Genomic DNA, 14,441 nt, shown 5'->3' with positions numbered 1-14,441 from the left:
CTGTCAGACTCTACAACAAAGACTTTTGCAGCTGATCAAACACACACAAACCCACACATGTGCAATAAGACTGCTATATGTGCAATTCTCTTTCTGACAAAGTTGTACTTTTGTATTTTCTTACTCAGTTGTATATAGCATTTGTATTCTATTTTATTCTATTGTATATATTATTTTATTTTATTTTATTGCATTCCAGTGTTTTCTAATTTCTGCTACATAACTTTGCACTTTTGCTGTAACGAAACAAATTTCCCACCTGTGGGACTAATAAAGGTCATCTTATCTTATCTTATCTTATCTTATCTTATCTTGTGTTCCCTGGTTGCAGTGAAACATGCTGGTCATTATTCAAGTTCAAAGTTTATTCGCCACATGCAGTGGCAGGTTGCCCTGCAGTGGAATGAACCCGCCCCCCGACCTTACACATACAACACAGACATCACATGGGGATACAAGTCAGAGAACGGTTGCATTACAGAAAAAACACTGAAATGTACACTACAGCGGGAAAGGTACAAGAGGAAAAAAAGAGACCTCTACTCATGCTGGGCTACAGGAGGACAGCATGAGAACAGGAAACAAAAAAACTCCTCTGCACAGAAAAGCACATAAATGTCCACAGTACAACATTATAGAGCACGTGACCAGCAACAGGGTTGGGTAGGGGATAAGGAGTAATCCCAGGCAACACAGCAGCCATCCTGCCACTGCGCCGACTCTCCAGCGCGGGCCCAGACCCGCCTCGTGTTCCCAGGAGGCAACAAGCATCGAAGGCATATTCTCTTTATGAATGTGTACAATATAACAAATACATTATTGCGTTAGGTTTGCTGTTTCCCATTTTTGGTTCATGTTGGTTTGCTCATGATAGTTTTTAAGTTAGTTAACTTCTTGCCTAATACTAACTAAATGCCCAGACTACGTGATATTCTCTTAATCACCTAGTTAGTTTTTTTAAGCTTCCACTGATTTTCTATGGGACTGAAGTTTAGAGACTGGCTAGCCCACTCCATGCCCTTAATGGTCTCCTTCTTTAGTCACGGCTTTCTTGCCTTGGCAGCGTGTTTTCACTCAGTGGTATGCTGGAAGCCCACGACCCATCTTTAGTGTTCTGGCTGAAGGAAGGTTCACATCCAAGATTTTATGGTGCAAGACCCGTCTGGCCCTCAATGTGGTGAAGTCATCCTGTACCCTCAGTAGCTCCAAAGCATAACAGTCCATGCTTGACTGTGGTTCTAGTGGTCTTTCTGTCATACTCAGAATTTCTCTCCCTCTTAATATAGATAAAATATAAATAAAAGCCAAACAATTGTTTTGTATTATGCCACCAAAAATAAAGAAATTTATAAATAAATAATCCATTTCCCGTTCCAGTTCCTTTCCATAGTTGTCAGATATACGTGGATATGAAGCTGCAAAGCCCGGCGTGGGTTCAGCTTTTATTCTGAAAAAACCTAACCGGAAGTGTCCCCAGTGGAGGCGGAACCTGGGCGGAACAAGCAGCAGGTTTTGTGGCGACTAGCTGGTTGTGACCTAACTCTGCTGTGATCTGGTGATACTTCAGCATTGCATCTAAAGTAAGCAATAACTATCCGACCACATTCAGTTTCTTGGCTTATTAACGATTTTTCCAGAAGAAAATCTGAACTGAAATTCTCGTTGTGTCGCTATGAAAGCTAATTTATCCAACTGTCACATTATGCTTTATACCAACTCACGCTAATAAGATATTATGTCTGAATTATTAGCTAATAATATGCTTATTTCCTTCGTTTTAGTGTTCAATTTAAATTTTCATCTTTGAATAAAAGTCTGATACCTGTCTTCATAAATGCTGAACTTTGACCCATGAGCTATGCTAACTGAACACGTAGCATCAACATTAGCAAGTTTTGGTGGTATTCCTAAATGGGTGCAGTTAACCGTGATCGTTAGCAGGTCAGGTTTTCTTCACACGTGTTTACTGATAATATATAAACGTGACTGATGTGGAGACAAAGCTGTAATCAGGCTTCAAGTGTAAAACATTCTGATTGAAACTGGGACCATTCTGGTGAAAATGACAGTTGGCATAAACCGAGGCTACAAATGTGACCTAAAAGTTAGCGTCACGTTTTATATCGGCAGGAGTGACAGTAGTTGTTACACAGGTTGTTACACTGGACTAAACCATTAGAAGAAAAGCTGTCTTTGTCACTGTCGTGGCAGTTTGACTTTGCACTTGACAGCAGAGGTTTAGCCTGAACTTCAGCTAACCAGCCAAGTCTGTGGTCATGCAAGGTGTGCGGGCATTCACCTTTCACACAGATAACGCCTCTTTCTAAGAGGCCCCAGAACCTGAATTTCACATAATGTGTGTTTGAGCTGCAAGTGACTGACACACAGTCAGTGTCACATTTTTGTTAAAGAAATTGAGTTACGCAATGTTCATAGAACGAGGTCAACGACCCTCCACCACTAACCCTGTGCTGAAATCCAAGCAAATCCACCTCCCGTTAGGGAACGAGTAACAGGCCCGAGGCTCTGCCTTCCTGTCAGTCTTCATTTGGTTTGTATGTTGTTGACATATTTGAAAGGTGCTTCTTTATTCTGCATCAGTCAGTCAGGCTTTTGATCTTCTTTTAGGAAAAGATGTCGGCAGCTGTGAAAAATCCTTTTGAGCACATAGTTGAGCCTCTGGACCCCAAACACCCAAAGCAGCAGTTTTTCAATCTATCCAAGCTTGGAGATCCCCGATATGGTAGGAGCACATCTACACTGAATGCTAATGTGAAGCATCTCGTTGGTGCACACAACCGAGAAGTATTCACTTGCACATGCGCTCCTTAGACCGTCTGCCGTTCTCCATCCGGGTCCTCCTGGAATCTGCTGTCAGGAACTGTGATGAGTTTCTAGTGAAGCGTTCGGATGTGGAAAGCATCCTGAACTGGAAGCAGACGCAGTTCCAGACTGTGGAGGTGCCGTTCAGGCCGGCGCGGGTCATCCTCCAGGACTTCACGTATGTCTTTTCCTCACAATTTGAGTGTCAGTGTCTTGTTTTAACTTTCACGCATTTAATTAAGTTTAATGCACCTGGTGTGTCAGTGATGTCATCAGAGTAACGTTGCCTTGGTCTATAACAGGAACGTTGTATCACGAGGTGTTTGCAGGTGTTGTGAAACCCCTGTTTCAGCAGACATCATCTCAGGTGCAAAAAGAACCTTTGAGTGAAATAACCAGATCAGGATTTAAGTGCAGTTTGCAGCAGCATCTGCTGAAAGCAGTCTGTACTTTAAAAACAACAAAGTTATTCCCTGTGTAAGCAACAGCTTTCTACTGTAACGTAGACTCCAAACACATGCTTTTAGTGCACATTTAAAAAGGTAATATCACATTCTGAGCGGTCCCTGATCAGCCTGTGCTGTGTCACGCAGCGGTGTTCCTGCTGTGGTCGACTTCGCTGCCATGCGTGATGCAGTGATGAAACTCGGTGGCGACCCAGAAAAGATTAATCCAGTTTGTCCCGCTGACCTCGTCATTGATCATTCCATCCAAGTGGACTTCAACAGGAAGTAAGATCTCTCGCCTTTCTGCCACCGTGTGTCAGCTCATAGATGTTTCATTCACTGCTTCATTTCACTTGTTGTTCTTCACGCAGGTCTGACAGCCTTCAGAAAAATCAGGATCTGGAGTTTGACCGCAACAAAGAAAGATTTCAGTTTCTAAAGGTATGAAACTGTCGTGTGTCCATTTAAGTCTGATGTTTCAGTCCGTAAATATGATCTCTGGTCTTTGCAGTGGGGCTCCAAAGCCTTCAGAAACATGCGAATTATTCCTCCTGGTTCAGGAATCGTTCACCAGGTCAACCTGGAGTACTTGGCCCGCGTGGTGTTTAACCAGGATGGGCTCTTGTATCCGGACAGTCTGGTGGGCACCGACTCTCACACCACCATGATCGATGGTCTGGGCGTCCTCGGCTGGGGTAAGACGTTTAATGTTTAGGAGCAGCTGTTTGTGATGAACGTTTGTCTCACTCTCTTTTATAGCAGTTATGCTGCTGCTGGGGCGTCCCAGTATGAATGCAGCTTCTCTGTTCCATATCATTAACTAGATTCTCTCATAGTTTGTTTTTGCCATGTTTATTGTTTCTTTTGCTCTGTGCAGGATCCTCACCTCATAAAATCCACACATTTTTCCAGTTTTTCATTGAAAATGATGCCGTTTAATGTCTCGTTGCACACATCAAAGCATAGCACAAAGTAATTGGAGTTAGTCAGTTTTAGACCCAAACATATTCTAACCTTTGACTCATCAGTAGCCTCCTTTGGCAGATGTAACAGCTGAACACAGTCGTGGCTTCTTTCTACAACAGAAATCAAATCTTCTCCCACATCTGGAGCAGAAGTTCCATAAATGTGGACCTTTGTAGGCTGCTTTGCTTTCAGTTCAAACCAGCTCGATGGGGTTTCAGTCTGGAGGCTGTGCTGGACACTCGTTCTGGCGCAGCTTGGACTGATGTTTGGGTCGTTATCCTGCTGTAGGATGGATCCCTGACCGAGCAGAGGGTGCTGCAGAACGCTGTGGTAGCTGTTTTGGTTCAGTCAGCAACCCTGGATCCAGCAAACAGCCCCAGACCATCACACTTCCTCCTCCATGTTGATGCCACACACTGTGGAACTTTGTCCTATTCTGACGTCTGGCTTTCTGTCTGCAGCTCGTCCTGTCAAACAGTAGAAACTGAGACTTGCTCACTACGACCACTATGAAGCTGCTTGAAGCTGTTGTCCTGTGAGCCGCCATCGCACAGCTGTTACCTCTCAGCAACGTGTCCTCTGACTCAGTCGTGTCTTTGGCTCTGCAGACCTCTGCTGTCACAGGTTGTTTCTCAGAGCATTTGATGCTGAAGGAAACTGGACTCACTGACACCTCGACTTTGTCTGCATCTCTCTGCAGCACAGACCTGCATTTAGAAGTGTTGTGATGGTCTGTCTCTCTTCACTCTTTCTGCAGCACTGTTCAGCTGATGCTGACGAGGGTTTGTACCACAGTGTGTCCAGCACTGCTTCATGCAGACAGAGGGGCTGGAAGTCACACCTGTAGGAGTAGCAGCAGCTTCTGCAGAGCAGCTTCTGCACTGTTAGCCCGTGTTGTTCCTGAGAAAGGCCTTTTTGTATCATTGTGAATGTGCATTATGTTGTTTAACCGCTGACAGTTCAACACTTACTTTGTTAACTTATCATTAGTAGTAAGATCACTCAAAAACATTTGCATTAATTGCTTGTAATGGTGTGAACGTGAAAAATCAGGTGTGAACTTGGTGTCCTAAATAAAAGTTGACCTTGCCCCTTCAGGTGTGGGTGGAATTGAAGCAGAAGCTGTTATGTTGGGTCAGCCAATCAGCATGGTGCTCCCCGAGGTGGTGGGCTACAAGGTGCACGGCGCTGCGGATAAGTTCATCACGTCCACCGACATCGTCCTGACTGTTACCAAGGTAGGAGGGCGTTTGATGCAGCTGTTCCAACAGCAGTCAGCGCTCAGCATTACCCACGTCACAGCTGTGCTTTCTGCATGTGCCCGCAGCACCTCCGTCAGGTGGGCGTGGTAGGAAAATTCGTGGAGTTCTTCGGCCCAGGTGTGGCTCAGCTGTCGATCGCTGACAGAGCCACCATCGCCAACATGTGTCCAGAGTACGGCGCCACGGCAGCCTTCTTCCCTGTGGACGATGTCAGCCTTCAGTACCTCGAACAAACCGGTGAGCTGGTGGCGTTTGACGTCAGCACAAAGGTCTTCTTCATCGCAGGCGATTCTTTTTGTTTATGCGACTCGTTTGTCTAAAATCAGGACGGGAACCAGAAAAGCTAGCATACATTACAAAGTACCTGAAGGCGGTGGCCATCTTCAGAGACTACAATGATGTTTCCCAGGATCCAGAGTTCACTCAGGTCAGTCCCTGACTTCCTTTATGTTTGCTGAACCCAGAAAACACTCGATGTGTTCATGAGAAAGTCTATTTTCAGGGATCACAGGTTATTGTCTGTTTTGTTTTTTATGGATTTTAATGGCAACAGAAAATTGTGACATGATGCAAATGTAATGAGAATAAAGCTGGAGTACCACGTGTCTGTCTTCCTCAGGTTGTAGAACTGGATCTGAGCACGGTGGTTCCCTGCTGCAGTGGTCCCAAAAGACCTCAGGACAGAATTCCCGTGTCCGACATGAAAAAAGATTTTGAAGTTTGTCTGGAAGCAAAGGTGCGTTCCTACACATTTACATTTTCACAGGTGGAGGCTGCTGACACTTAGCATTAGCTCTGGTCAGTATCACTGCTTGTAGCATGAGGTGATGCCTGGCCTCTAGCACAGGTCCACAGGTGTCTAGCTCCTGTAGGGGGGCTCATTAGTGCAGGCCATTCACTGCAGTCTTACCAGGAGTCACTCGTGTGCTCGTACAGGGTTGCTGCTAACCGACACGTCTGTCACATAAGATGCTCTGAAAACGTTCTTTTCTATAATTCTCGCCTCAGCAAGGGTTCAAGGGCTTCCAGGTGGCTCCGCAGCGCCACAACGCTGCAGCCCCCTTCCAGTTCAACGGAAAGGAGTACGTGCTGAGTCACGGCTCGGTGGTTATCGCTGCCATCACGAGCTGCACCAACACTAGCAACCCATCTGTCATGCTTGGAGCAGGTGGGTGTTCTGCAATGTTCTGAGCGTCACGGTCACACAGTTTTCTGACAGTGACTGGATGAGAGTTTCTCTTATCTCAGGACTCCTGGCAAAAAAAGCAGTGGAGTGTGGTTTGAGTGTGAAGCCGTACATAAAAACCAGCCTGTCCCCTGGCAGCGGAGTGGTGACCTACTACCTGAGAGAGAGCGGCGTCATGGACTACCTGTCTCAGCTCGGGTAAGCTGCTTGTTGTTGAAACGAGCCCACGTTGTGTGCAGAAGGGAAACGTGTTTGTGTTGATTGACAGTTATTTCACTCACACCTCTCACCTGGTAGGATCCAGTGTAACCAGTGTCCTTGTTTTAAAGCAGAATGGGGACATCAGCGCAGTGATCAGTGAACGTTTCAATAATTGTTTTTAATGTTGTTTACGTTCAAAAGACTTCAGGTGTTTTAACAGAGTTACGCCTCTTTTTCTTTATTTCTGAGCGCTCAGCATCAGTGCGTTAATGTCTCTCCATAACTGCTGTTTGATTCTGAAGCGCCCCCGTGTGGCGCCCCCGTGTGGCGCCCCCGTGTGGCGCCCCCGTGTGGCGCCCCCGTGTGTTGCACCTAGAACTGGTACTCCTGTGTTTACATCTGAGGAAGTGACAGAGTGACAGAGTGTGTGATGTGCAGCTGTCTAATAATCCCTTTGTGTCTTCTGCCAGCTTTGAGGTTGTTGGCTATGGTTGCATGACGTGTATAGGCAACAGTGGGCCGCTCCCAGAGCCGGTGGTGGAGGCCATAACCCAGGTACTAACGGCTTACATCGGAGGCTCCTCCTCCTTCCTCCCGTGACGTTTATTTATTCCTAACACACTTTTTGTTGACTTGAAGCAGCTCCGTGTTCAGTCACCATGAGCGAGAGCCTTCTGTGTGTCATGTGATTGAGGTGTTTTTGTGCCTCAGGGGGATCTGATCGCTGCAGGCGTCCTTTCAGGGAACAGAAACTTTGAAGGACGAGTGCATCCCAACACCAGAGCCAACTACCTGGCTTCCCCACCGCTCGTCATCGCCTATGCACTAGCTGGCACAGTGAGAATAGACTTTGAGAACGAGCCCATTGGTAAGTCACTGATTGAGTTTACCTGCTGGTCACCATCTCTGCCTGCTTTTTGTTTCTGTGGCATTTTATTTAGACAAAACGTAAAATATCTAAAGAATATCTGAATCCCTCAAACTGAAATATTTGCTAAGAATATTAAAATCTGTCTGGTATTTTGATGCATCCAATGATGATTGGAAGGTTTGCGTAACCTTGACACTTCCAGTTGGTTCCTCCTTTTTCACCCACAGGTTTGAGTTGGATCTCCAAGCTTTCACTTACTAACCCAAAACATTTGAGATACTAAGCTGAAGCCTTTTAGTTATAGAAGGCAAAGAGCGTTTGTTACTGGTGGAAACAGGTCCAGGTCTAAATACATAGGAGTGATATTTGAAAGAAAGAGACGAGACAACCTGCAGGTCACTTCCAGCAGAAGGAGCCAATCACAGCTGCAGTGCAGTCGTGCAGGCAGTGCTCAGCTGTAGAGACGTCTCAGAGGCTCACAGCTGCTCTTTGGTGTCATTTGGGAAGGAGCCAGCCTGTGACAGCCTTACTTTAGAATAAATAAAAGTCCTTCCCTTTAGATTCATCTTAAGCCACCAGATGTTGTCCAGGCTCTACGTGTGTTGATGAGCTTTAAACTGAAGCGTCTGTATATAGTTTAGGTTATTATATTTTCACAATCAGCTGAAAAGACGTCAAAAAGACGTTTGACTGCTGTCCTCTTTCTTTCTCTATTCCCTGTAGCGATGAGCTCTGAAGGCAAAGACGTTTTCCTCAGGGACATCTGGCCCACTCGAGAGGAAATCCAGGCTGTGGAGAGAATGTTTGTCATCCCATCCATGTTCAAAGAGGTTTATGAGAAGATCGAGGTAGTGTGATCTTACGTTTGTTGGGGAGATCGTGCACTGCTTGTCTTATTGACAGAAAGCCTGGTGCTGTCTTTGTGGTTTCGCTGCAGAACGTGAATGAACGCTGGAACTCGCTGGCTGCTCCCTCTGATGAACTCTACACCTGGGACCCCAAATCAACCTACATCAAGTCTCCGCCCTTCTTTGATGGTTTGGTAAGTACATGCCGTACACGAACGTTCGTCTGCAGACTTATTCAAAGGTTATGTTTTGCCTTCATTGAGTAGAAGAGTGGACTTGGCTCCATAAAGCAATTGGCCCCACTAGTGTGGGGTGTAGCTTACAGTGTGAAGTGCCTGGAGGTGACTGTGGTGGTGAACTGTGCTCCACCACAGCTCCACAGTCTGTCACGAGGAGGCCGTCCTGTCATTGGTTGGGCCTGTCTGCGTAAGGTCATGCTGCCTAACAGTGTGACCCCTCACGTCGTGCATCATAGTCATCATCATAATCAGCGTTGGGTCGCGGGGGCAGCCACCCCCTCAGCTTATCCCGGGACACGTTGGGCCTTTCCCAGCGTGTCCCGGGTCTACGCCGGGGCCTCCCTGCGGTAGGACACGCCCGGTTCTAACACCTTACCCAGGTGACCTTAGCCAGAGAGGTGGGCCTATGCTAAAGCCCTTCCGAATGACCTCCGCCCCCCGTCTGGAGAGCCCATCCACCTTTCAGAGAAAGCTCATTTCCACCGTTAACAAAAAGATGGATTAACAATTGATTTGTGCCGTTTCTCACTAACGACGCCATCTGGTGGAAGACGGGTGCATAACATGTATGACACAGTAATGTCCCGGCTTCAGTTAAAACAAAGTGAGAGCAGTGACAGAGCTCGTTGACTAGTCTTGCACATCCTTGTTAAGACAGTGAGACATTTTGAGCCGTGTGGTTTGGCGAGCGTGTCCCCGCTGCACACAGGAAACCCTGTTGTCTGACCTGAGCAGACGTTCTTGACTGTGTTGTATTAACTCAGACCAGGAAGCTGCAGCCTCCTGCCTCCATCACAGATGCCTGTGTGCTTCTGAACTTGGGAGACTCGGTCACAACCGACCACATTTCACCTGCGGGGAACATTGCCAGGAACAGCCCCGCAGCACGCTACCTGACCAGCAGGGGGTGAGTCAGCTCACACGTGTTGCTGAATAATGATGATACTTAGCCCACGTCACAGACAGTTTTCATATGGCTTCATCTCTTGATGAAAATCACACTTGTCGGTGTGAAACCATCAACATTTTCTCTTTTGGCAGTTTGAACTCCCGAGACTACAACTCGTACGGCTCTCGGCGAGGTAACGACGCCGTTATGGCCAGAGGGACGTTTGCCAACATCCGTCTCTTCAATAAGTTTCTCAACAAGCAGGCGCCACAAACCATCCACCTGCCGACAGGAGAAACGGTAGGACCTCGTTACCACTGAGCTACAGGAAGCCTCACGCTGAATCGTTGTGCAACACTTATTTATAGGAAGAAGGGACACAGCTGTGTCAGGTCAGACTGAATCCACGTGCTGAAATATTAGAGCCAGCACAGTCAGGGTTGCATGCTGCCCTCTGATGGACAAACTATGCAACTTCAACTTCTCAACAGAAGTCAGACACATGCTGTTTAAACTGTGATGTTAAATTATATTTAATTTATGCCTCGATCACATTTTCTTTATTTAAATTACAAACCAGCTAATATTATTATAGCTATATATACATGACCTTCAGTGCATCTAAAGAAGTGTGGAGAGCAGCTCATAAATGATCATAAAGTTTTCTGATGATCTTGAGTCAATGTTGTGATATTAATAAACTGAAGGAGAGCCTGTGGACAGTCTTGTTTACGAGTTTTGAAGTTGCATAGTTTGTCCATCAGAGGGCAGCAACCCTAACAGTAACCTGCAGGTGTTTCAGGAACACCAACACCCAGCTGATGTGAGCCGTCAGGTGGGACTGACTAAAATAACTGCACATAGCAAATGTTAGACACATCTATATGTTTCCCATATTTATATCAACGGTTATGCCTGAAAGAGAAAATATATTTCAGAACATCAGAGCTTTGTGCCGTGACTCTTTATCTCGATAATATGTGAGCTATGAAGAAGTGTGCCGTTCTGGTTCTTGGTTGTTTTTGACATCAGGAACTACAAACTGCATGTAGATTCATTTACATGAAACACTATTACAGTAACTCTAACGGTGCTCTTAGGTTTGTTCTTGAAAATCAAGTTGTGAAATAAAATGCAGCAGTAATAAAGAGTAAATGGTCTGTAATGAGTAATGGGCAGGGATAGCTCAGTAGGTAGAGTGGCGGCCCCATGATCAGAAGGTCGGGGGTTCGACTCCACTGAACGGCTACCCTGAGGTACCCCTGAGCAAGGTACCGTCCCTACACACTGCTCCCCGGGCGCTGCATTGGTGGCTGCCCACTGCTTCACTGGGTGAATGGGTTAAATGCAGAGGAACTATTTCCCTATGGGGACTAACACGCACACTTTACACTTTTTTTTACACTTATGATGCAGCCAGGAGGCCATTCTGCGTTTAACAGGAGAAACCTCCGGCACAGGCTCAGGGAGGGGCGGGGCCATCTGCTGGTAGACGGGACGGGGACGTGCTGTGGAAGAGACACCGATTAATGACAGTATTTGGTTGATAACACAGAGACAACAGTTCACATTTACAGCTGCGGGACTGTGGGAGGAAGCCTGAGACAGCCAATGCAAACACGGGGACAAAGGCCCGGGCAGACGGTGGACTCAGACCCAGGACCTCCTTTTGTTCAATTACTGCACTAAACTACAACAACAGTCACCTTTATATTGGACCGACCCTGAAACAACAGGCACACTGTGACTACACCTGAATCACTGAATTTCTGTGCGTTTCTCTCCTTCATGCTGTAACCTCCTCAGCGACGACCCCGAACCAAAGGTCAGGGCAGGGTTCAGACCTCACAGGGTTAATTATCATTGTTGTGTAGAAGCATCAGTGTAAACCACGTTAGATGCCCGAGTGTAGAGACGGGGTCTGTGTGGCATTGCTGACCATGATAACAGATGTAGTGCTGTTGCCGGGCGTATCTTATGATTGGAGCATCTGTGTTCTTGTTTCAGCTGGATGTGTTCGATGCTGCAGACAGGTACCAGCAGTCCAGAATCCCTTTGCTCGTTCTCGCAGGGAAGGAGTACGGCTCTGGGAGCTCCAGGGACTGGGCCGCAAAGGGCCCCTTTCTGCTGGTAAACTCAAACTACTTTGTTTGTATGCTCACATAGTTGTTTGCAGGTCTCAGGTGTTTGGTTGTGTTTGCAGGGGATCAAGGCTGTCCTGGCAGAGAGCTATGAGCGGATCCACCGGAGTAACCTGGTTGGGATGGGAGTGATTCCTCTGGAGTATCTACCAGGAGACACGGCCGACAGCCTGGGTCTGACCGGCAGAGAGCGCTACACCGTGGTCATCCCTGAGCCGCTCACGCCCAGGATGGTCGTAGACATCAAGGTACAGACGGAGAGGGTAAACTGCTGCGGGCGTGTTGGGATGTGACGCTGACCTGCTCTCTCCCTGCTCCCACAGCTCGACACGGGGAAAACATTCCAAGTGCGCATGAGATTTGACACGGATGTGGAGCTGGCATATTTCCGGCATGGAGGCATCCTCAACTACATGATCCGCAAGATGTCTGAGTCCTAACTGATGTGTCTCATTGTGGGCCACACAGCATAACTGTAGTGTGTGTGATTCTGGTTTTACAGCCACACTGTCCTTACTACTGGTGCCAGCAGCTGTGTTTGAATGGCAAAGCAGACTGGTGATGATGATGATGAGTATTTATTAACCGTACTAAAGATAAGATGAAGCTTGATTCAAACACAGAAAACAGCATTCGCCTCAGTTCAGGGCTCAGCCACAGCAGCTTTACTGTAACGGCTCTTTGGGCTTTTATTCTGCACATGAAGGTGACCCATTCAGTCAGGCTTCCCCGGCCCACCGTCCTGTAACCATCCTGCTTCACGAACCATCAGCTGTGTACATGTCACAGACTTGGCTGCTGAAATCTCTCTGCTGTTGGTCCTTAAAGCAAAGACGTCCCCCTGTGCCATAAGACCAAGTGCTTCTTCATTTTAAGACTTCATTCTTGTTGTTGACCTCGTGGACCACAGTTAGTATCACACACATGTCAGCAGCAGCCAGACGTGCACCTAGGGCTGTTCGATGTAACCATGTATATGACGATATAAAAACGTCTGTCGATTCCTATCACGCTATCGTTTGTTTCGTGGTGTCGCAAAATAAACTGTTTACAGCAATATTTTTTCATGGTTTTGATGTCTCTGTAGTATTAATTTGTTAAGATCTCTCTTTCTCTTATATGTAATATAACCACACTACAGACGGACAAGCGCCTGTTTTTACGTGTTGTCGTTAGCAACAACGACGGTAAAACTATCGCGTGGCTCCGCTGTCTGCTTGTTTGTTTTCCACGTAAACCTTTCACAATAAAGCTCAAGATCCTGTTGAGACTTTTCAAAATAAACTGAATGACGTGAAAGATGCAGAGAGTTTACGGATGAGAAGCAAAAAAGAGCCGCCAGGTGCTAAAAAATAAACCTTAGACTGAAACTTTGAGAGAAAACGGCGCCGTTACAACTTATGTCTAAAAATGTATCATTTCATGCATCGGTTAAAACACTCGACTCCAGGTGAAGGACGTGATTTGTATCGCTGCCAGGACGATAAATGTCTTATATCGGGATATGAGATTGTGGTCATATGGCGCAGCCCTACGCACCGATGACAGCATAAATATGGTGACAATGAAAACAACCTCGTTAGGTGATGTAGTCGTTCAGCAGGCAGTTTTAAATGGACAAAGCTGCTCTCAGCTCGTCAGGGCTCAGACTCACAGCCAGTGTCTCAACTGGAAACTGAACGTTTCTCCCAGTTATTCCTGCTGGGATTAAGACCTTCAGTCCATCCTCGCTGTCTGTGTGAAGGCTTTGTCTGCATGAACACATTCCTTTATTCACACATGTTGCTGTTGTCCTGCTTTTCATGGTTCTGAGAATCTCAGAGCAGTTTTTGTAGCTCTTACATGTCAGATGAAGTCTCAGAAATAAAAGCTGGTTTCTGGCTCCGCTGTCATCTTTATACCTTTCATCATGTTCACTTGTGTAGCTTACGTTAGTGTGCACTCTTTGTTGGTTGTTAGACGGAGCCTTAAAATAGTCACTGGACAGCCTTCAGCTGCATAAACAGGCTGCCAGCTGACTGAAGGTAAAAGTAGGTCTGAAACGGCTTCATCTACAATATCTTTCTGACAGGAAGTGAGAGCTTTGTGGTTCGCTGGGTTCCTCTGACGTGCCTCACTAGCTGCTCCTTTCTGACACTAGAGGGTGACAGAGCTGCAGGAAGTTTACTGGCAGATGAAGCTTCCTGCTTCTCAGAAAGGCACAGGCGGCAACATGAAAGCAGCTCTCCGTTGTTTAAAGTTCTGCTCTCACACAGCACTGATTTTATTTTCTGAACCTCTCCACTGATTTCTGGAACACCAACAAACGAGGCAAAGATGCACACGCTTCCTTTCTGCCAGCAGTTTTCTCCAGCACCTCCTCTGAAGCCATTGTCCCATCCCTGAGGTCTACCTGATGCAAAAGCCAGGTGGCCAGAGGGCCTGAAGCACCTCAACCAAAGCAGCTCGCTCCTCCCAGTGTGCAGCAGCAGCAGGTCTACTCCCAGTTACTCCCAGTTACTCCCAGTGTGCAGAGAGAAGAAGCCCAGACACGTGGAAACAGATTTCAGCTTGTACTGGTTCATGACCA

At 46.7% G+C, this 14,441-nt stretch overlaps 1 protein-coding gene across 1 annotated transcript; it reads left to right on the top strand.

Annotated features, from left to right (window-relative positions):
* Positions 1 to 1,468: 1,468 nt before the first annotated feature.
* Positions 1,469 to 12,931, top strand: aco1 (aconitase 1, soluble). The gene is made up of 21 exons (XM_084915949.1): positions 1,469 to 1,580; positions 2,629 to 2,743; positions 2,833 to 3,001; positions 3,417 to 3,554; positions 3,641 to 3,710; positions 3,781 to 3,964; positions 5,334 to 5,473; positions 5,563 to 5,734; positions 5,824 to 5,924; positions 6,117 to 6,233; positions 6,506 to 6,665; positions 6,746 to 6,881; positions 7,355 to 7,439; positions 7,596 to 7,752; positions 8,479 to 8,603; positions 8,693 to 8,797; positions 9,607 to 9,749; positions 9,884 to 10,031; positions 11,739 to 11,861; positions 11,935 to 12,120; positions 12,196 to 12,931. Exons 2-21 carry the CDS (start codon positions 2,635 to 2,637, stop codon positions 12,310 to 12,312), a joined length of 2,685 nt encoding a protein of 894 aa, XP_084772075.1. The 5' UTR covers positions 1,469 to 1,580; positions 2,629 to 2,634; the 3' UTR covers positions 12,313 to 12,931.
* The last annotated feature ends 1,510 nt before the right edge of the window (positions 12,932 to 14,441 follow it).

Source organism: Perissodus microlepis, chromosome 3 (genome assembly GCF_051167445.1).
Source record: "Perissodus microlepis isolate ML-2025 ecotype Zambia chromosome 3, ASM5116744v1, whole genome shotgun sequence".
Classification (NCBI taxonomy): Eukaryota; Metazoa; Chordata; class Actinopteri; order Cichliformes; family Cichlidae; genus Perissodus; species Perissodus microlepis.
The sequence above is the reverse complement of the archived record's forward strand: the minus strand, read 5'-3'. Positions and strand labels throughout refer to the sequence as shown.

Excerpts from the sequence above, each read along its gene's own strand:
- aco1 (XM_084915949.1), top strand. The coding sequence starts at position 2,635 with ATGTCGGCAGCTGTGAAAAATCCTTTTGAGCACATAGTTGAGCCTCTG. Across the intron at positions 8,798-9,606 it reads CGCCCTTCTTTGATGGTTTG|ACCAGGAAGCTGCAGCCTCC; the intron begins GTAAGTACATGC and ends GTATTAACTCAG. Across the intron at positions 11,862-11,934 it reads CAAAGGGCCCCTTTCTGCTG|GGGATCAAGGCTGTCCTGGC; the intron begins GTAAACTCAAAC and ends TTGTGTTTGCAG.